The sequence below is a fragment of the Mesoplodon mirus genome (assembly GCF_964341445.2).
Source record: "Mesoplodon mirus genome assembly, chromosome: 18".
Taxonomy (NCBI): domain Eukaryota; kingdom Metazoa; phylum Chordata; class Mammalia; order Artiodactyla; family Ziphiidae; genus Mesoplodon; species Mesoplodon mirus.
In genome coordinates, this window is record NC_138994.1 from 8,167,931 (window position 1) to 8,190,850 (window position 22,920).

General features: G+C 49.0%; 1 protein-coding gene across 1 annotated transcript in view; it reads right to left on the minus strand.

The window, feature by feature from the left end:
• PLEKHM1 (pleckstrin homology and RUN domain containing M1) overlaps window positions 1-15,715 on the minus strand; it is a 46,736-nt gene extending 31,021 nt beyond the window's left edge. The window contains exons 1-5 of the mRNA XM_082603435.1: window positions 15,676-15,715; window positions 15,198-15,359; window positions 11,355-11,443; window positions 8,454-8,701; window positions 6,052-6,678 (exon numbers count right to left, since the gene is read on the minus strand). Of these exons, the coding sequence (XP_082459561.1) occupies window positions 6,052-6,678; window positions 8,454-8,701; window positions 11,355-11,402 (923 nt within the window). The 5' untranslated portion in view covers window positions 11,403-11,443; window positions 15,198-15,359; window positions 15,676-15,715. The remainder of the gene's footprint in view (window positions 1-6,051; window positions 6,679-8,453; window positions 8,702-11,354; window positions 11,444-15,197; window positions 15,360-15,675) is intronic.
• Window positions 15,716-22,920: the final 7,205 nt, after the last annotated feature.

The following is a 22,920-nucleotide window of genomic DNA, read 5'->3' on the forward strand; positions in this document are numbered from 1 at the left end:
GCCATGGCCGCTGAGCCGGTGCGTCTGGAGCCTGTGCTCCGTAACGGGAGAGGCCACGGCAGTGAGAGGCCCGTGTACCGCAAAAAAAAAAAAAAAAAAAAAAAAAAAAAAAAGAGACAGAGAATAGTAAGTACTGGCAAAGATGTGGAGAAATTGGAACACATATATATTATCAGTGGAAATGTGAAATGGTGCAGCCCCTGTGGAAAACATTTGGTAGTTCCTCAGAAAGTTAAATACAGAGTTATCATGGGACTCAGTAATTCTACTCTTAGGTACTTACCCAGAAGAATTCAAAACATATGTCCACACAAAATACTTGTAAATGAACGCTCACAGCAACATTATTCATAATAGCCAAAAAGTGGGAAAAAATGTCCATTAATTGACGAATAAATAAACAAATTGTAATATATCCATACAATGGAATATTATTTGCCCATGATATGTGCTATATAACGTGGTTGAACCTTGAAAATATTGTACTAAGTGAAAGAAGGCAGTCACAAAAGGCCACATATTGTATGACTCGATTGATATTAAATGTCCAGAAAAGGTAAATTCATAGCTAATGGGTAAGGGACTTCCTTACAGGGTAATGAAAATGCTCTTGAAGTAGACAGCAGTAGATGTTGAATTCACGACCTTGTGAATATACTGAAAACCACTGAACAGTACGCTTTACAATGGTGAATGTTATGGTATGTGAATCATATCTTGATAAACAGATGACCTCTCAGAGAAAGGTGTAAATGTGTTTGTGGAATAGTTATGGGGGGGACGCAGGTGGGGACTCGCTCTTGCTCTAAAAGCCACACTCTAAAAACAGACCCACAAAAAATCCAAGAGTGCAATTTGCAGCGAGTAGGCAAGGATGAGTTCTGGAAAGAAAGGGGTAGTTTCCACAGGCAGAGGAGGAGGGGCATTTGCTAACCACTTATATGTGTCCAAACCACGGGCCCCCTTCTGAAATGAACTAGGGTGTCAGACTTTTTACAAGGTCCTCTGTGAGGTCCCGGCTCCTCATGGGCTCCCGGGAGGTGGCGTGGTGAGTGATTAAAAGCAGGGGCTCCCGAGTCCACCTGGCCTTGGTTAACGCATGGCTGTGGGCTCCACAATGTGAACATTATGTTCATGGACTTAATTCCCTTATCTGGAAAATGGATGTGGCATCAGCACCCATCTTTTATGACTGTGACAAAGATTAAGTGACATAATACAGGTAAAGTGCTTAGCACAGTGTCTGGCACAAAGTGATCAATAAATGTTAACCTCATTATCACTGATAAGACTGCTTAGCCTCTGTGTACACAAACATAAACATGTAAGGAAAGGAACAGATTTACTGAAAATACTCACTAGCATTACCAAAACAGTTATCAATTAGAAGTGAATCCTAACTTATAAGAAAGATTTTAATGACAAGCGTAGACTGGGTGTTAGAATAAGTGAGTGACTTAATGCTTAGAGAAATGTCACCAAACAGCTTGTGTGATTAATTTGAGCTTCTGTCAAATCAAAACCAAGGTCAAGGGGAATTCCTTGGCAGTCCAGTGGTCAGGACTCTGCACTTCCATTGAAGGGGGCACGGGTTCAATCCCTGGTCAGGGAACTAAGATCCTTCAAGCTGCAGGCACGGCCAAAAAAACCCAAAAAAAACAAAAAACCCAGGTCAAGGTAAAATGCAGCTCACAGAGCTTCACCAGAATTGGTGAAGGACCCAGTGAGAATAAGAGAGACACGTACATCAAGTGGAAAAAAGGGCTAGAGATGAGATTTTGAAGGAAAGGCAAAAGAAAGAACAGTTTTAAAAATTTTGAGGAAAATGAAACATAGAAATGAAACTGGGGGAGAAAGAAAAAAGGAAAAGAAATGAAACTGAAACCACTACAGTCCTTCCACTTTGGTCTGGTTCAGGGCCATGTTTCCCAAAACCTTTCTATTCGAAAATTGTTTTTTTTTTTTTTGGCTGTGCTGCCCAGCATGTGGCATCTTTAGTTCCCCGACCAGGGACTGAACCCAGGCCCCTCCTGCATTGGAAGTGCGGAGTCTTTAACCACTGGACTGCCACGGAAGTCCTCTATTCGAAAATTTTTAAACTTTGTGCTTTCATTTAGAGAACAATCTGGAAAAAAAGTATATGTATTATAAATACTTACGTATGAAGTAAATTAAAAGCATGGCCTGGAGAATCTGAATGGCCACCTTATAAAGTACCCCTGAGAAGTGATCCTGAGCCTGCGGTTTTCCTGAACATGCGGACTATTGTGTTGGTGATACACAGTACTATTTGGCAGTCAAGGGCCACTAATAAAAGCAAAGAGGGCTTCCCTGGTGGCGCAGTGGTTGAGAGTCTGCCTGCTGACGCAGGGGACGCGGGTTCGTGCCCCGGTCCGGGAAGATCCCATATGCCGCGGAGCGGCTGAACCAGTGAGTCATGGCCGCTGAGCCTGTGTGTCCGGAGCCTGTGCTCTGCAACGGGAGAGGCCACAACGGTGAGAGGCCCGCGTACCGCAAAAAAAAAAAAAAAAAAAGCAAAGAGGTGGGCTGCACATGCTAAGAATCATTTCCCCCAAGAGAAGGCCTCATTACAATGACCTCTGACAAATATTACCAACCAAGGTTTTGCAGCAGTGTATGTGAGGACAAGCAGTAGGAGAACAGATGCGACAGGTACACAGTAGTAAAATGACACCACCCAGTGAGCACGCATGCTGCGTCAGACACTGCTCTAAGCATCTGACAGATCTAAATTCATTTCATCTCCCCAGCATTCCTTTGAAGCATTCTTATCCCCATTTTACAGATGAGGACATCAAGGTCAGAAAGGTTGACTAACTTGCCCAAGATGGCAAAGCTGGTTGATGGAGGGCTCAGGCAGTCCGGTTCCTGAGACCACACTTTTTACCACTAGACTGTACCTATGTGTGATATAATTATAATTATAATTCAGACCCAATGAATACAAAAGAAGCTGTGTGGGACAGTCGATCCTCTCTTCACAAGGCAAACTGTAATTTGGCTTCTGCAAAACATTAATAAGTTTCACTTGGAATGTTATGGGTTTTGCGCTTCATGTTTAATTTGTAGATTTTTTCTTTTTTTTTTGGCCGCACAGAGAGGCTTGTGGGATCTTAGTTCCCCGACCAGGGATTGAACCTGGGCCCTGGCAGTGAAAGCGCAGAGTCCTAACCACTGGAGCACCAGGGAATTCCCAGTTTGTAGATGTTTTGACTTTATAGTTGTAAGAGTTTTAAGCACAACGTGTTTATGCCTAATTTTAAGTTATACACATTTAAGTAACACAACAATTTAAGCAAACTCTTACGTGTTGGTGAGAATCTTTACCCTTAAAACATATACTCTAAGAAATGCTGGTCTCTGTGAATGCTCCAAGACAAACTTCCAGCCCAGCTCTAAGAATGATGGTGCTGTGTGCTTGTGTGTGTGTGTGCGTGTGTGTGTGTGCACGCACACGTGTGTGTGTGTGCGTGTGTGTGTGGTGTCTGCCGCTTCCTCACATCACTGTCCAGTGTTGGTCTGTACATCCTGACCCTCTTCCCTTGAGTTCCCCTGGAATACCCAGGACAACATTTCCCATGCAGGGTGGATGGTCACTGATTCAGTGACCTTAAGCTGGAATTTTCCAATCACAAGACTCATGAAAGATAAAGGCAAGGCACATGACAAAGAGAAGGCTGGCTGGTCTGCAGGAGGAGGGAGAGACAACCAAGGGCTAAGACAGGTGACTGAGCCTCAGTCACGCCACGGGCCCAGCCATCTCTGGGGCGGGGGCTGCTCCTTCCCAGCACGTTATATCTAATCCTTCCGTTTGACATGTGAAAATTCTATCTGATGTGCTCGATGTTCGGAGGCCATTTCTGGGACCTACCAGACATTCTTATGTGTGCATCTCACTCATGGGTATCTCACTTGATTCTCAAACAGCCCTATGAGGGAATTTCCATTTTGAAGATGAAGAAACAATAAAATAGGTAACTAATAAGGACCTATTGTATAACACAGGGAACTCTACTCAATATTCTGTAATGACCTATATGGGAAAAGAATCTAAAAATGAGTGGATATAAGTATATGTATAACTGAATCACTTTGCTGTACAGCAGAAACTGAAACAACATTGTAAATCAACTCTACTCTAATAAAAATTTAAAAAAAGAAAAAGATGAAGAAACAGAACCTCAAAAAGAGTTAGCCATGTACGAGACATTACTGGGCTTGTAGGTGGTGGAATGGGGCTTGAAACTAGATCTGCTCCAGGGCCAGTCCATGACACCCAATCCTGGTGCGATTCCCACACCGGGTGGGAGCCCTGTAAAGACCTGAACCAAGGTGGGGGGAAGGGTGGGGAACAGCAGGAGTGGAAAGGTCCTAAACACAGCTGATGTAACACAGGTCCTACTAGAGGAAATGCTTCAGAGACGGCTACCATTTTTTACCTATGAGACGAGCAAATTTCCAAAACTTTGATGATACCTTCTGTTGACAAGGCTGAGAGGACACAAGCACAACCCTGATAGAGTGCAAATAGGCAATATCTGTGAAAATTACAAATTAATTTATTCCTTGGCTCAGCAATTTTGCTTCTGGGAATTTACAGAACAGAGATAGCTTGCGTAGGCCTAAAGGACCACATACACAGATTATTTATAGAAACACTGAACTCCAAAGTCCATTAAACTCAGGGCTGATTCAATGAACTAGGGTACATTCATACAATGGAAAAATCTGTAATAGAAAAAAAAAAAAAAGAAGCTCTGATATGAAAAGATCTCCCAAACAAGGTATAGAGTAATGTATTTACAGTTTATACTAGCTTTCGTGGAAAGAACGGAATAAGAAATAAGAAAGATAATAACCTATAAGGGAAAAGAATCTGCAAAACAATATATTTATATATATATAACAATATGTTATATATATATTTATTTATATATATTATATATATAACATATTTATATATATGTATAAATAACTGGATTACTGTGCTGTACACCTGAAATTAACACATTGTAAATCAACTATACTTCAATTTAAAAAAAAAAGAAAGAAGAAAGAAAATTTTAAAATTTGTACATTCATATTTGTTATAGATGCATTTAGAAACTGGAAAAATATGCAAGAAATTAATAATTATGGTTACATAAATAGAGTGGGAAAGACTTTTCACTGTATATATTTTAGATTTTTTTAAACTATAAAAATATATCATCGGGCTTCCCTGGTGGTGCAGTGGTTGAGAGTCCGCCTGCCGATGCAGGGGACGCGGGTTCGTGCCCCGGTCAGGGAGGATCCCACATGCCGCGGAGCGGCTGGGCCCGTGAGCCATGGCCGCTGAGCCTGCGCGTCCGGAGGATGTGCTCCGCAACAGGAGAGGCCACAACAGTGAGACACCCGCGTACCGCAAGAAAAAAAAAAATATATATATATAATCTATTCAAAAATTAATGTTAAAAAGCCTGAAGGAAGGAAGGCTCTGGCCAGGCTCCCTTCTCCAGTCAAGTTCATCACTTCACGTCCTCCTCCTCCACACACTTGCTCGTCCCTATTTGCCTGCCACCCCCGTCCTGGCATCACTCAGGTTTTGTGTCCCCCAGAAGGTCTTCTGTGAGGTCCCAGAAGATCACCCTTATGCACTGTGCTTCACTGCACTTTTTTTGGGAAGTGGTACACAGAGCTCTGAGCTATAAGTTTCCTTCTCTCTAGATGAAGATGACAATAATATTTCACACTACATCTCAGAGAGATTAAATAACTTGTCACAGGTCACCAGGCCAGAGCTGGCGCTGGAACCACCTCTGAGCCCCATCTAGATGCGTTCTCCCCACTGGCCCCGGTCTGCCTGAAGGTACAGCCCCCAGCAATTCCAGTCCCCGGGGGAGAGTCCCTGCCCCCTTCGTCTGTCTTTACGCCATAACAGAGTTCCGTGCTCAGTGACAGGCAATCACATGCCCCAGGCAGGGAGGGAGGGCAAGAGGAAGAGACGGGAGGAAGGACAAAGAGAGGAAGGGGTGGGGGAGGGGTACTCACTCTTGCAGAGACGGGTCCGAATCGTCAGCATTTGCCGTCCCCAGGTCTGAGTCGCAGGACATGGGCTCCTCGGAACGGTCTGGACTCTTGGAGCCATTCTCTTGGAGCAGGCAGCTGTCAGAGTTGAGGCTGCAAGAGAGCTGGGACGAACTGGCCGTGTCCAGACTGAGGGAGGAGGCCGTGAGCCCCCTGTTCCGTCGGATCTTATGGCCCGAGTGCTGGACCTCGATGTCCTCCGAGCCTGAGGAATGGGAGATGGAATCCAGAGACTCCTTCCGCTGTAGTTCCGCTCCAGAGGTAGTAAAGGGGTCGAGCTCCGAGAGCGGGCAGAGACCGGAGAGGGCCAGCGGGGTGAGCGTCCACTCGTTTAGGATGGCAGACTTGTAGGAGAGCTCGAAGGACAGGGACGTCAGGCCCTGCAGGAAGCTCAGGAGGAACTCGCCCTCCTCGGCGTCACGGAGCAGGGCCGTGGGCTGGTAGTACTCGCACAGGCGGGCCTGCTCCTGCAGCAGCAGCTTCAGGTAGCACTCCATGAGGCCGTCATTGAGCGCCAGCCGCAGCCAGGCCCGGCAGCGGCCCACGTCCGTGCTCACGAAGATCAGGTGCTCCAGTTCCGAGATGATGTGTCTGGGAAGGCAGAGAACACACGTGTTTCAAGAAACAACTCCAAATCACGGACATGTCATTTTATCCACTGGTTAGCAAGAGCCAGTAACAACGACCGCAAATACACATAGGCATGAAAAGCTCCTGGGTAACAGCGTTCAAAGGGGAATTTATAAAGGTTCAGCTCTAAACCCCCAACTTTTTTACGTTTAGTGTCATGAAGGATTGTTGCCATTTTCACGACAACTACGCATCCGGCCCCTGACATCATCCGCTCATCCAGGACATGTCTGCTAAGCCCCTAAATTTTAGGTTGAGGTCCTTGGAGCTGTGAAGACAGAGGGTAAAGTCATGGTCCCTACCCTCGGTCCAGGAAACCGCCTTTCAAGGGCATATTGAGGTGAGCCCTGTTGTTAGCAGAGCTGGGGTGAGGGCTGGGTGATCACCTCTGGGTTGGAGTAAGAAAAACGCCACAGAAGAGGGTAGTATCTGAGCTGGGCCTTGAGGGACTACAAGAGGCAAAGATGGATGGAGAACCTTTGAGGCACAAGGGGCTGATGGAGAAAAAAGCATAAAGGGTAGGAAAGCAACAGACTGTAACAGGAGTGGGGAGCACTCCAGTTACAGCACGGGGACGAAGAGTGGGTGATTGGGTTGCAAAGCCAGGTAACGCAGGGCCTTGAGTATCAAACGGGGGAGGCAAAGCGGGGCGATGCTCCCCACACCTGGCTGTGCATCCGAATCACCTGGGGGACTAGGTTAGGATACAGGTGCCGGGGCCCCAGCCAAGTGAAGCAGACCCCAGGCTGGCGTTTGGGAGCCTGTGGGCTACAGGTTTTTGCTCAGGAAAGTGACGTGCTCGCAGCTACGCAGACTTCAGGGTGGGGCGCTCCTACCCAACCCGACCCCACGTGTACCAAACTCAGCTCCTGAATGCCTCGGTCTGATGTAAATGCCCCTCCTCTGACCACTGCCAGCCCCTGCGCACGTCTCCTCCACGGGAGTGCGGACCGCACTCTGCAGAACCCAGTGATGGAGCTCCGGTCAGCTTAAGCTCAGTAAATGTTGGCTGACTGACCAAAGGAAAGACAGAATGAGATAAGGGGGACAATTAGAAAGGCACTGCCACCCAGGAGTCAGGTAAGAGCCTGAGATGGGGCAGCAGCAGTAGCACGGGAAGGAAGATTAGAGACTGACAAAGGCACCTTCGGGCAGGAGGTGGCATTTAATAGCCCCGAGAGGCACAGTGTCAGCTGCCGGCTCCAAAGCCCAGGAGGTTCAGGGCAGGGCCAGCAAGACAAGTGTCTCAGAGCACACATTCAGAGGCTCTAGCTGGATGCCACTCTTCTTAAAAAAAAAGAAACAAACCCTACCTTTTGTACTTGTACCTTGTTACAAGTATGATACGTAGCACAGATGTGCAAACATCCTAAGGCAGGGTCAGCAAACTTCTGGCAAGGGCCAGACAGGAAAGATTTCAGGCTCTGCAGCCCGCACAACCTCTGTTGCAACTACCGAATTTGCCAGCGGGTGGTACAAAGAAGGCTCCTGCTCTTGCTCAGGGCGCCCAGCCCAGGGGCTCGACGCTGCCCCAGGCCATGGTCTGAGGGGCTCACTGAGCCCTGGTCTAACATCCCCCCCCAACCCCGCTTGGTCCACCATCTCCTCTCCGGGACACAGGACTCTCTGTGTCTCTCCCACACGGCTGGAGGGAAGAGCCCAGCGTCCCAGACTCCGAAGCTCCCCCGACATGAACCGCCTCCACCCCCCGCCCCGCTGCCCCCAGCAGCTCTCACTTGTGGGTGACAGCTTTCAGGAGGGGCCAGAAGACGGGCTGAGGCAGAGGATTCTGGTGGGCACTCTTCTTTCTTTTCCCTCCGGCCTCGGCTCGGATGTGCTTGGTGTGCAGGCCGTGGATGAAGACGGCTTCCAAGGCGCTGCACATGCTGTTGGCATCTCCGTCTTCGCTTGTGACCACTGTGTCCAAGGACACGTACTGCTTCTGCAGTGCCTTCACGGAGCCCACTAGCTTCTTCTTGATGACCTGGGTGGCGCCAGACATAACACAGGCCTTTAGAGGCTCCTGTGGCGACCCCTGCAATGTGACTCTTCCTGTGGCCAAACACATGGGTCCACACGCATGCACAAATCTACATATCTGTGTAGCAAAATGAGTACAGGCTAACGGCAGAAAATAAAAGAGAAAGCAGAGAGAAGAAAAGGAAAATCGCCCCAAGATGTGTTCTTAGTTTTTGCAAAGATACGTGTGTTTTTTAAATTTCTTTGTTTCCTATTTTTTATTTACTTATTTATTGGCTGCACGGAGAGGCTTGCGGGATCTTAGTTCCCCGACCAGGGACTGAACCCGGCCCACGGCAGTGACAGCGCTGGGTCCTAACCACTGGACTGCCAGGGAAATCCCTGTTTGTTTTTTAAACCAAACTTCAGTGAGCTGACAGCCATATAAACTTTGTGTTTAAATACTGGCTCCATCAGAGTTACAGCTATGGGAGCTTGGGTAATCCATCTAGGGCAGGGGTGAGGCTTTCCACCTTAATCACATGACCAACATTCCACTGAGAGTCAACAAGTTAAGAGGCAAAAAGTGCCGCTTTAGTACAATAAAAATACCCAGAAACAGGAGCACGGTTTACATGAAGAAAGATCCTAGACCTGGCAGTCAGAGCCTGGGTTTAGTCTCAGCTCTGTCAGTCACCAGTTGGGTCACCTCAGATATTTCACTTAACCTCTCTGAGCCTCAACTTTCCCATCTGTTAAATGGAAATAATACTTGGTGATTTACAGCTGGGGGTATTACTCTTTGAAGGTAGGACTAGTTTTTTATTCATCCTTGTGCCCTCAACAATGGGCCTGGTTCCTGGCACATGTACTCAGTAAATGTTTGCTAAATGAATAAATTATAAAATATACATAAAGTCCTTTGAAAATACAGAGTTAAGATCGTTCTATCATAATATAAGTACATATGTCAAAATTACCTAAGGGTTTGGAAAAGGACTGGAAGGGACTGCAGAAAAACTGGTTTGAATTATTAGGTGATAGGATTATGGACAAATATTTCACTGTTTCATTTTTATTTTAGCCAACACAATTAATGTTAATGTTCTTTGAAAAGTTAAATGTTCCTTTTTTAGAACAGCTTTAATGAGACATAATTTACATATCATAAAATTCACTCATTAAAATACACAGCTCAGTGGGTTTTAGTACATTCACAGAATTGTGCAACCATTTCCGCTATCTAATTTTAGAACATTTTTATGACCCCCAAAAGAAACCCTGCACCTATTAGCAGTCACTCACTATTCCCCTCTCCTCCAACCCCTGGCAACCACTGATCTACTTTCTGTCTCTATGGACTTGCCTATTCTGGACATTTCTTATAAATGGAATCATATGATATGCAGCCTTTTGCATCTGACTTCACTTAGTGCGTTTTCAAGTTTGTCTGTGTTGTAGCATATACCAGTCCTGCATTCCTTTTTATTGCCAAATAATATTCCATTGCATGGATATATCACATTTTATTTATCCATTCATCGATTAATAGATATTTGGGTTGTTTCCACTTTTTGGCTACAACGCTGCTATGAACATTCATGTTCATAGCTTTTTGTGTAAATATATGTTTTTCAATTCTCTTGGGTGTATACCTAGGAGTGGAATGGCTGAGTCACGTGCAACTCTATGTTTCACTTTTTGAAGAACTATCAAACTGTTTTCCACAATGGCTGTATCATTTTACACTCCCACCAGGAAGGTACGAGAGTTCCAACTTCTCCACAACCCCACCAATACTTATTATTGTCTGCCACTTCGATGACAGTCATCCTAGTGGATATGAAGAAGTATCTCATTATGGTTTTTTTTTTTTTTTTCTGGCCATGCTGCACGGCATGTGGGATCTTAGTTCCCCAACCAGGGACTGAACCCATACCTCCCTGCACGGGGAGGAAGCACGGAGTCTTAACCACTGGACCACTGGGTAAGTCCCTCATTATGATTTTTTTTTCTTACTATTTTATTTTACTTTTAAAAAAAATTTGTATTGGAGTATAATTGATGTACAATGTTGTGTTAGTTTCAGGTGTACAGCAAAGTGAATCAGTTATACATAGACATATATACAGCTTTTTTTTTTTAGATTCTTTTCCTATATAGGCCATTACAGAGTGCTGAGTAGAGTTCCCTGTGCTATACAGCAGGTTCTTATTGGTTGTCTATTTTATATATAGTCGTGTGTATACGTCAGTCCCAATCTCCCAATTTATCCCTCCCACACCTTGTCCCCGGTAACCATGAGTTTGTTTTCTACCGTGGTGACTCTACTTCTGTTTTCCTCATTATGGTTTTGATTTGCCTTTGTCTAATGTCTAATGATGTTGAGCATCTTTTTATGTACTTATTGGTCATTTGTATATCTTCTTTGGAAAAATCCTTGGTCCTCTGGTAACCTACATGCAATCTCCATTGTTTTTTGTAAATCTCCATTTTATCACCAATAAGATGATCTAGAAAGGGCAGGATCTCCTCGGAGCCTGCTTCTGCTATAACTTTTTCTCAACTCCAGACCTCTCTCTCTGAACAGTGCAAATGCATTTCAAAGTAAGAAAAAACAATGAAATGGCTGTCCCAGGCACCCCTCCCCCTACACTTGATTCTCCCTTGTTGCCTACCGGGATGGCAGCCCGGGGGTCCAGTCCATTCTCCACCGCTGAGAGCATTTCCACTCAAGGAGCAGCTCCCCAGAAGAATCACATGACACCTGCAGAGACAGACACGGCCGGATGAACAATCACTGTGCCCAGACAATCTCCTCCCCATGCCCCACCCCCATCTTACTCAACCTGCAACTGCAAGGATTTTCAATACAAAAGTGAAAACTGAGAGTGGATTTTAAGGATGGAAACAAGGAAGGAAAAAAGATCTTGTGGGGTGTGCCATGGGCAGGTCTATCCCAAAGGGTGGGTAGAAAGGGCTTTTGACTCCACTCCAAATGCTGGCACAAAAAAGCAGGGAATAAAAGGCTAATTTAGGGACCTCCCTGGTGGCGCAGTGGTTAAGAATCCGCCTGCCAATGCAGGGGACACGGATTTGAGCCCTGGTCTGGGAAGATGCCACATGCCGCGGAGCAACTAAGCCCGTGCGCCACAGCTACTGAGCCTGCGCTCTAGAGCCCGCGAGCCACAACTACTGAGCTGGCATGCCACAACTACTGAAGCCCGCGCGCCTAGAACCCGTGCTCTGCAACAAGAGAAGCCACAGCAATGAGAAGCCCGCACACTGCAACGAAGAGTAGCCCCTGCCCGCTGCAAATAGAGAAAGCCTGTGTGCAGCAATGAAGACCAAACACAGACAAAAATAAATAAATAAATTTATTTTTTTAAAAAAAAGGCTAATTTAGATACAGAGCTGAGGCTGCAAGGGGGAATGCTGCAGCTGAAGGTGCCAAGAACCCACAGGGGCTGGGAAGCAGGGGCTCACAATTCACATTCAGGGCCTGGGCTCTGCAACTGTCCCGACTCCCGTCCCATCCCAGGGTTGGCCAGCTCAGTGGGGAAAAGTACAACTGAAACGCCTTCAAAAGGAAGGGCTCTCTCGCCACACAGCTGCTTCTCCTTTGGGCTGCAAAGGTCTAGCTTGAGCAGCACAGGGACATGTCTAAAGGGGAACAACACGGGTTCTGATCTCAATTTGCCACTAACCAGCTAGGCACACTGGGGCATGTATCAGACCTCTTAAGTGGAGACTATGAGTATGGAAAACGCTGAGCACAGGGCCTGAGATTTACCAAGGATAAATGGTATCTCTAACCCCAGTGGATGCGGCCGCCCAAATCTACAGGCAAAGAATGCCACTACCTAATTAAGCGTGTGCCAGCAGCTGAAGTCAGTACACAGAGAAATCTCTCGGGGCAGCTGGCTCTCTCCTGGGGTGGCTGAGGCTAAGGGTGGGGTGGGGGTGAGGACTGTGGCCTGAGCCTGAAGGGGCTGCTGCCTGGCCTGCCCCACCCCGGGAACTTGCACAGAGCAGGACTGGACAGGCACACTCACATCTAAACAAATCTCTAGTGGCCACACAGCTAAGCATGAGGGGACACCACCAACAACAAAAAATAATAAAGAGAGAGAAAATCAGGTTACTGCTCTCTGCTCTCAAGTACCCATGGCCCAAAGAAGTTAGTAAAACCAAGACCTGTTAAATGGTTTTGTGCCCTTTACATGTATTACCCCATTCATTCCTGATAACCATCCTAGGAGTGTCTTATCATCTCAGTCTGATAGATAAGAAGTAGAAGCTGACCCAGGTCAAGGAAATTCCCAAGATCCCAGGGCTGGTTAAGTGGCCAACTCTACAAGCAGCCGCAAGGACAACAGCAACCCGAGCTCAAGAGAAATCCCCAGACTCCAGGAGTGCGACCACCTCCCTTCTGGAAGAGGTGGGTGTGGGCTAGGGCTAAGGGGGCGACGGGCAAGGGGGCAGGCGAGGCCTGGGAGGAGGGCTCTTCAGCCGGGGGGCCCAGGTGAGAGGCCACAGTGGAACACTGAGGTCAGTCTGGCAGGAAAGGTTTACAGGAGGACATGAGCGTGACGCTTGGAGATGAGAGAGGCAGAGTGGCCCTAAATGGTAGGAGCTGCTCTGATTCAATCCCTGGCTTCTGGAGTGGGCAGTGGGTGAACAGGACCCAGAGCCAACCTCTCCAAGTGAGGGAGGCAGGTGTGTGGCGGGCGGCCCCCGCAGAGCCAACTCTGGTCAGGGTGTGAGAGACCCCAGAACACGGGCCCCCGGCCTCAGGCCTTGTCTGACTTACCTCACCCTCACCTCATCCCCCTCCCACCTACCAGGGATTCTTCAGGGCCCTCCTCCACACTCCAGCTACCAGCGCCCCAGACAAGGGGACATGTGCTGCAGACAGTCCCTCTGGACAATGTTCCTTCCAGGCCACCCTGGGGCAGCCCAGGAGGCCAAATCCAGGTTCTCTGGCTCCAAGACCCTGGGTTCCAATCCCCTTCAGCAGTTCCAGCAGCCAAAGGCCTCCCCTTCTAGACAGAGCCTCAAGCTGCAAAACTGCCTTTCCCTCAGCCACAGGCCAGGCCCGGAAGGGCTTAGGCCTCAACAACCTGAATAACAGCCTGGATCCATTAAGGCCTCATTAACTAATTAACCAAAAATAATATTCATGGGAAGGAGGGAGGCCTGTTAGTAAGTGGGTGCTCCATCCCAGTGAGGGTCTGCTAAAAACCCACAGCAAACTGATGCTGAGAGGTCAGAGCAGGCGGAGACACGTAATCGCCCCCTAAAACCAAGAGTCGGAAAAGCCACAAAATGACTGACAACAGTGCAGAGGAGTCCAGAAGGAGAATGGCCACTTGACAATTCACAAAATAGGACTGAGGCTTTGGGGTTCGGGCCACAATTCAGGGCGCAACTTTCTCTGCAAGAAGCCAAAGCACCCCACCTATGTGGGTCTGCTCCATCATGCGTCAGGGGGCAGGAGACACGAGAACTTGCTGACGGAACCGTAAGGGGGCTTTGGGTCTCCTGACTGCTGGGTCAGCACTCCGTCATTCTCCAGACCCCCAGTGCACCTTCCTATGGGACTGGTTTCACTTCCTGTCCTCAGAACAGTCTTCATTGACACCAAAAACCAAAGCAAAGAGAGGCGTGGCTGCAAGGAGACCTAGGCTAAAAAGAGTTAAGGAGAGAACGCGGGCAACATTACCAAAGGGCTCTTCAAACATTACTGGTGGAGTTTAGCAGAAAAGGTGACTTCTGTCTGCCTTCTAGGCAACTCCTAACCACGAGAAGTCTACCTCTCCCCCTAAGTATTGATCCATCCTGACATGGCTCTCCTAGCTTCTCTAATCTCATTTAATTCTTAAAACAATCCTGGGGACTTCCCTGGTGGCGCAGTGGTTAAGAATCCACCTGCCAATGCAGGGGACACGGGTTAGAGCCCTGGTCCGGGAATATCCCACATGCCACGGAGCAACTAAGCTCGTGTGCCACAACTACTGAGCCTGCACTCTGGAGCCTGAGAGCCACAGCTACTGAGCCCGTGTGCCACAACTACTGAAGCCCATGCGCCTAGAGCCCATGGTCTGCAACAAGAGAAGCCACCACAATGAGAAGCCCATGCACCACAACAAAGAGTAGCCCCTGCTCTCTGCAACTAAAGAAAGCCCACGCACAGCAATGAAGACCCAACGCAGCCAAAAATAAATAAATTTTAATTTAAAAAAACAAAAAATAATCCTGTGAGAGAAGGATGATTATCCCCGTTTTACAGAGGAGAAGACTAAGGCTCAGTAGAAAAGAGCCCCAGGTAAGGGACAAAACTGTCTGGTTTCCTCATTCTAAGTCTTGTGTCAGACTTCACCAGATCAAACTGTCTCAGGTCTCTGGTTCCAAGAGTTTCAGGCAAACTGATTACTTATAGACTAAGTAATAATTAACTTAGTACTCAGAAAACTCCATTTTTATCAAATAAGGCTAAAATCAACAAGAAACAATCTTACCCATCAGGTCTGTAGTCCCAACCAGCTGAGGCTAGGTCCTTTCCATGGTACACAGGTCTCACAGCTGTCCTTTCTTACATGTTCCAACACACAGGAAGGAATTGTTCTGGTTGCTTTTCTTTATTATACTGCCTGGGCTTCTATAAACGTCCAATTTCACTTCTTCCAGAGACCAAGGAAGAAAGAAAAGAAAAGAATGGCTTATATGAGACTTACATTAAAAGAAGAAATAGATGGCTTGGCTTCCCCGCTTCTGAAACACTCCATCCATAGGTAAACAGCAACCTCTTCTCCTTAGAGACTTCTCAGCCATTCCCAACAGCCTCCTCTCTACAGCCTGAATCCAATCCTGTACCGGGCTGTTAGAACAAACAGCCTGACGGTTAAGCCATCCAGCTGCTGTACCAGTTGATGAGTCATGGTTTTCAGTTGTAGAAGAATGACAAAGTTATCAGTTGGAAAAGAATGACAAAGTTACCTTCTGATTCAGAAAGGCAGCTGATCTTTCAGACATGCTGAGTAAACTGCACCTCCTCCCACCTGAAAAAAGCTGGATTTCTGGACAAGTGTCCTGGAGGGAGGGGGATGGAGAGAGTGTGCTGGGGGAACTGCATCTTTGAAGCAATTGGATACCAGGTGGAGGGCAAGAAACGTCTAGCCTGTGATTCCCAAACCAAAGGCTAGTGAGTGAGCCCAGAAATGTGAATCAGTGAACATGGGGTATCTTTCTTTCCCCCCTCCTTGCTTCCATTCAATAACACCCATCTCGGGCTTCCCTGGTGGCGCAGTGGTTGAGAGTCCGCCTGCCGACGCAGGGGACACGGGTTCGTGCCCCGGTCCGGGAGGATCCCACATGCCGCAGAGCGGCTGGGCCCGTGAGCCATGGCCGCTGAGCCTGCGCATCCGGAGCCTGTGCTCCGCAGCAGGAGGGGCTGCAACAGTGAGAGGCCCGCGTACCGCAGAAAAACAAAATTAAAAACAAAAATAACACCCATCTCCCCCATATTTTTGTCCCATCCTTAGGATTCCGGCAAGGACCAAACTTTGAATGACTAAAAACAGGAACTTTGCTCAACTCATTCACCATTATATTTCTAGTGCCTAGAACAACACAGAGCACGCAGCGGCGCTCAAGAACTACCCGCTGAATGAACAGAAGAATAAAACAAAAATAAGGCTCAGGGGCAGGTTATCTCCATTTCACAGACCGAGGAAAGCTGAGGTATACAATTCTCAGCCACGATGGAACTCTTTTCATTAAATCACCCTGCCAGCAGGCTGAGACCACTCTGATATATTGCACCTTGGGGGGGGATACTGAAGGGAGAGCTTCAACTTTCAAAGGAACAAGACTATAAAAGGCAAGCAAAGACAACGGGTCCTGTTTGGGGCCCTTTAAAATTGCTGCCAGGGCCTCCCTGGTGGCGCAGTGGTTGAGAGTCCGCCTGCCGATGCAGGGGACACGGGTTCATGCCCCGGTCCGGGAGGATCCCACATGCTGCAGAGCGGCTGGGCCCGTGCGCGTCCGGAGCCTGTGCTCCACAATGGGAGAGGCCACAGCAGTGAGAGGCCCGCGTACTGCAAAAAAAAAAAAAAAAAAAAAAAAAAATTTGCTGCCAAACGGCCAACCCTCTGAAGCCAGGTCACTAGAATTTGGAGAGAATGTGTGCCCTAAAAGCCCAGGAGATGATAAATGCTGAGCTTGGGGCCCGGGTGCCTCAGGAATGTCCCTCTGCCTCAGCTGCTCAGATATCTCAACTCCCCATGTTCATGGGTAACCAAATGGCCAAAACTCAAAGATTCAGCACCTGCAAAAAGAGGAAGTGGTTCAACAGCCTCTGTACTCGCCTTAGCCTCCTGGGAACCCTCTCACCTACACTCTTCACAACATGTAACATCATCTCTGGCGTCCACTGTGTTCCCTGTGTTAAGCGTTGGGACAGGTCTGCTGTCAGCTCCAGCCGGGAGGGACACTGGGTGAGGAGGGTCCTTTACAAGTGCCAGGACAACACACATGGACGTGGTTCTGTGACCAGTCACACAGTGGTACTCCCTGAGTTTCTCCTGGGCCAGAAAACCAGCCAAAAGGAAGTGATGGCTTCCACTGGCCCAGGCTATGAGTGAGCTAGGTGAGTGGCCATTCCTCCCCTTCCAGGTATGTGGGCGATACCCAACATTCCAGCAGTAGCACAAGTCATTTAATATGAATGCTAGACCCATAATCCCTGGGAGCAGGTACAGGGGACAAGACACCCGCGAAAAAAAATCCCTGACCCTGACCCGAGGGCGGATCTCTACTTCTCCACACTTTTTTACCACCTGAGGCCCTGCATGCACCCATCAAGCTGCTCAGTCTCTAACTGCTGGGCTCCTAGCAAGCACCTAAATTTGGCTGTTGAGGGGCAGCCGGTGGGGTTGGCAGGGGACTCTGCACTAAATTCTCAGATTGAATGGGGACGGGGTCAAGGGAAAAATGGGTGTAGAGCTGAGGTGGGGACAGCAGAGGAGAAAGGGCAGGAGATCTCATTTTTAACAAGATTGGCTGAGGGTGGTAGTAACTGGGGCACCAGGAGTTGGGGGCGGTTTAGCAAAGACTTAGGGATGGGGGTGTCCTCTGATGGCTGGAGATGGAAAGGAAGTATATGGTGGGCTAGGAAGTTAGGGGTTGAGTCTGTGAGGACAAGACACATGTAAGACTTGGGATAGGGCTGAGATCAGAGTTATCAAAAAGAAAAGGGTGTGCTCAACAGGGCATCTACTTTAGTGGTGGGTCTTAAATGAGAGTGGGACAGAGGTGGGGTGTTCAGGAGGGGCTGACCTTGGGGAGCTGACCAGGGGGTGTGGGAGATTCGGATAAGAAAGCTGATCCCGAAAAGGGCAAACCAGAATGGTGGGTCTCGAGGAGGCCTGTGTGCAGCACTAGCACGGCCAAAGGGGTTGAGAGGTGAAGACGAGCTGTGTTGGAGGGAGGCGGAGGGATGTGGCCAAGGTCGGGGTGGGAAGTGGGCTACAGGGAGGTCAAGGGTGAGCCTGCATTTACGCAAGACTGGCGGTGAGAGGGTGGGGGTAAGGGCTGGGGTCAGGTCACGAGTGGCAAATAGAGGGGAGAGGCCAGCAGCGGCAGTGCGGGCCGAAGGCTAGTCGGAGTGGGGCGCGGGGCTTGGGCTGGGAAGGGTGAGGACTCTGAAGCAGGACAGTCTCAAGGTAACCAGGGGTCTGGGATCACGGAGAGGGCTGCTGTTCCCTGTTCGCCTGTTCCCGTCCCGGCCTCGCCGCCCCTCTGCTGCCCGCCTCGCCCGCGACCCCTAACTCACCAAACGGAGTGGGGAGGGGGGCGGGGGCACTCCCGGCCGCTGCCGCCCCTAAGCCTCCGACCGGACGCTGCGGCCTTTGGACCACTGACAACAGGAAGCGGTTCCCGCGGCGCCTGACGCCATCCATCACGTCGACTGGGCGTCCGGCCCCGCCCTGGCCCGCGGAGCCAATCGCGGGGCGCGGAGGAACCGCGGGGCGGGGCCAGCGCTCTCGGACGCCCCAGGGTTCCCAGGCCCGGAGCAGAGACATGATCTGGGAGGCTCGCGATCCCCGCATTTGTGTTGGGCGCAGAGAGGCAACGCCACAGACTCCGGGCGGAGTGCGTCCTCACTGCCTTCCTCTCGCAGGGTCTGCGTCAGACGAGATTCTGGCTTGTGGGTTCCTGACCTTATCTGGCCGCAGCACTATCTGCGTAGAATTGGGGCCGACACATGGCCTCCTTCAGCGAAGGTTGCCCACTTGTAAAATGGGACCAACGCCTACCCCGTTTTTGCCTCCCCCAGGGCATCAGCGTAGCCCGGTGGGCAGAGCCGAGGCCCAACTTAGAGCTTCCCTCCTGCTCTCAGGAAAAAAAGCGTAGATTTTTTTTTTTTTTTTTTTTTTGTGGTACGCGGGCCTTTCACTGTTATGGTCTCTCCTGTTGCGGAGTACAGGCTCCGGACGTGGGCCCAGACGTTCCGCGGCATGTGGGATCTTCGCGGACCGGGGCACGAACCCGTGTCCTCTGCATCGGCAGGTGGTCTCTCAACCACTGTGCCACCAGGGAAGCCCTATAGTAGCATCTTGCTTTGTTCACTTAACAACATGTACATCTTGGAGATAGATAGTCCGCCTTATCTATCTATCTGTCTGTCTGTTTATTTATTTATTTATTTATTTATGCATGCATGCAGTACACGGGCCTCTCACTGCTGTGGCCTCTCCTGTTGTGGAGCACAGGCTCCGGACGCGCAGGCCCCAGCGGCCATGGCTCACGGGCCCAGCCGCTTCGCAGCACATGGGATCCTCCCGGACCGGGGCACGAACCCGCGCACCCTGCATCGGCAGGCGGACTCTCAACCACTGCGCCACCAGGGAAGCCCAGTCTGGCTTATTTTTAAAACCTGCTCTCGTAATCCAGTAAGGCAATCCCTTACCCAGCCTAGAGAAGTCATCACTTTTAATAAAAAGCTCTAAAATCTTTTACATGCATCATAACCAACACATCTCTCAAGAATGCTGTGTTCCCACCCCTCCACTTTTACCGGCCTGGGCCTGAGTAGATTGACATTGAATAGTCCGTTTTAGGGACTGGAAGCTACGACTTACCATGAGTCACTGCCCTAAAATACGCTTTCCACCCTCATGCCCTGTGCCTGGAATTCAGTGGTGACGGTGGCATTCTTTAGGGTTAATCATGGCTCCCTTTAAGTGGTTCTCCTTTAGGGTGAAAAGTCTGCAGGGCAAGGCAACAATGAATGGAGAGCATCTGGGGCCAGTTTTGCTTCTGCCCCGGTGACAGGGACAAAGACGTGATGAGAGGGGCCAAGGGGCTTTGTGGAGCCATGCGGGCTCTGATGATGAATCTCACTCTTCTTAAAGTTGTTTTTAAGTCCACGTGGATCCCTAACTAGGATTGTGCTTTTTCTTAAAATTATTTTTTATTTTTATTTTTGGTCACACCACACAGATCGTGGGATCTTAGTTCTCCGACCAGGGATCGAACCTGGGCCCTAGGTAGTGAAAGCGCCTAGTCCTAACAACTGGACTGCCAGGGAACTCCCTAGGATTGTGCTTTTAAACAGCCTTCCTCTTAGGATATTTCAGGCAATGAGTCTCTTTCCAGTGCCAAATGGAGTCTAGAGAAAGACAGTTCACTAACCTGTTTTGATGTTTACCCTGTACAAACCTTTTCTTCTGTGAGGTCCCTATGTGAGGCTGATGTGGGTAAAAAACTCAGCTCCAAATGGCATAGTCCCTTTGCAGCTTATGGGGCCAATACATAGCATCTTGTGCTGACCTCTAGGAGGTCGGTCTATATTTCACAAGGAATCATATGGGGAGAATGAAGAAATGGTCTAAAATTCACTGAAGAATATTCCTGAGTCATCACTGGGGGCAGGGCCTGCTACTAGACATTGGGGAGAGGAAGGAGATATGATTCCTACCTTGTCAGCGTTCCTGACCTAATAGAGAACAGTGTTCGGGTCTGCACACCGATGGACACTCTTTCACAACGTTCCATTTAGAGGTGACACCTGAAAGAGTGGAAGGTGTGCATTCTTCCTTCCACTTACTTCTGTTACAGAACCAGGAATATCCTTACCAACAGGTCCTATGGCTGCTGTTCATTGATGCAGAATAAAATCACAATCATCTGCACACAACCCAAACCAAGACTCAGCCACATCCTGGGACAGATAGAACTATGAGTCCCGATTCCTCATCCCTGCCTGCATCCATACTCTTTGCCATGTCTCACTGTGGGCAGAGTGTACTGTCCAGTCCCCTGGCTTGGGTCTTGGCCATGTGACTTGCTTTGGCCCATGGAATGGGCAGCAGTGAGAGTGTGCCAGGTCCGTGCCCAGCTGGAGGGAGCCTGATGATGCTCGGCCCCCGTATGCTTCTCTTGGGTAGCTGCTGCCTCTTCAGCCTGGGCCCCAGAATGAACACACATGGAAAAGAGCTACCTTGGCTGATCCACAGACCAGCAATGAGAAGCACAGCAGACCCAGCCAGCACAGCATTAAACCATAGCTGTACCAGCCAAACGGCAGACTGATGGGAATCGTTATTCCAACCCACTGAATTTCTGGATGGGTTTATTACATAGCATTATTGTGGCAATAACTAACCAATACATGTACCCACTCTTTTATTAGGTTATAAGTTCAGCAATAGAGATCCTAAACAACAGTGGGTTAAATAAGACAGACATTTATTGATCTCTCGTGTAAGAATCTGGTTAAGTAGTCCAGGGTTAGTTTGGTGGCTCGGCTCCACCATTCTCCATGTGACCCTCTTCCACCCGAAGCCTTCATATTGTTCACAGATCGAAGTCTTACCGAAATATTCCACAGTGTGGAGCCAAACCCTCTTTCCAACATCACCGTCCAGCACCTAAGGCCTCACCTTGAACCATGATTCCGCTTCTCTTTCAGGCCTCGGGACCTGTCCTCTTCTTGAATGGGCGTGCTCCCCCCACGTCCCCAAACTGGTGCTCCACTGCCATCCTCCAGGTGTCAACAGCATCTCACTCTCACCAGGACCTCAGGGGCCAGAACTGGCTGAGGCCTGGTGCTCCCCAGGAGTGAGAGGCCCTGACCTCCATGGGGGGTGGGAGGAGCTGTCCAGTGTCCAAGATAAGAGTCCAGTCTGCCTCCCAGTCATCCTCGCACCTGGCCTCTCCCACCCTGAAATCCAGGCTCACCTCCAACCCCGAAGAAGCCAGAGAACCTCAGCAGCCCCTACTTCCCTGCCCCCTTTCCTTCCACACCTCAGCAGTTCAGTGAGCGTAACAAGGCTTGTTAAAATGGGTCCCTCTGCTTCTGAGGTTGACTCAGGACGGGTGGGCACGTGGGTTTGGAGGGTGACAGGCTCTCTCCTGGACCAAACTCTAGCCGGGCTCCTCTGAGCCTTCCTCTAGATCCAACCTTGGCCTATAAAGACTTCAACAAACACTAACATAGTTTCTAACAGCTCAGACCACATCTCTAGGATGACCCTAGCCCTCCTTAAAGTGGCTGCCTGAAAAAAGCTCAAGGCTGCCTAAAGGATTTGCTGTTTGTTCTAGCCAACACCTAAAGATAGGGCCCTTGTCTCCCAGCTCCTGGGACGGGGTAGGAGCCTAACTTTGAGAAGCATCAGTGAGCCAGCACAGATGGGTTTCACATGACCACCCCCCCTTCCCCTCTCACTTCTCTGACTAGAAAGACCCTCCCCCCTCCTCATCCCCTCATCCTCCCTTTAAAACCCCTGTACCAGTCGCAGTTGAGTTCAGTTCGTGATGGTCTCTTTCCCTCTACCACTGCAATTGTACATTATTGATTGAACTCTGATTTTACCACTTTAAGTAGCATGTGGCTTTGTTTATTTTTGATAAGGGGGGGGGCGTGTGTGTGTCCAGGACTAGACTGTTATTTTTATTTACTTATTTAGGATCAGTCTTTTATTTTTTAATTTTTATTTATTATTTACTTTTTGGCTGCATCAGGTCTTAGTTGCAGCATGTGGGATCGTTTTGTTGCAGCGTGCAGGATCTTCGTTGTGGGGCTCGGGCTTCTCTCTAGTTGTGGCAAGCGGGTTCTCTCTCTCTAGTTGTGGCACAGGTTCCAGAATGCATGGGCTCTGTAGTTTGTGACATGCGGGCTCTCTCGTTGAGGCGTGTGAACTCAGTAGTTGTGACACGTGGGCTTAGTTGCCCTGTGGC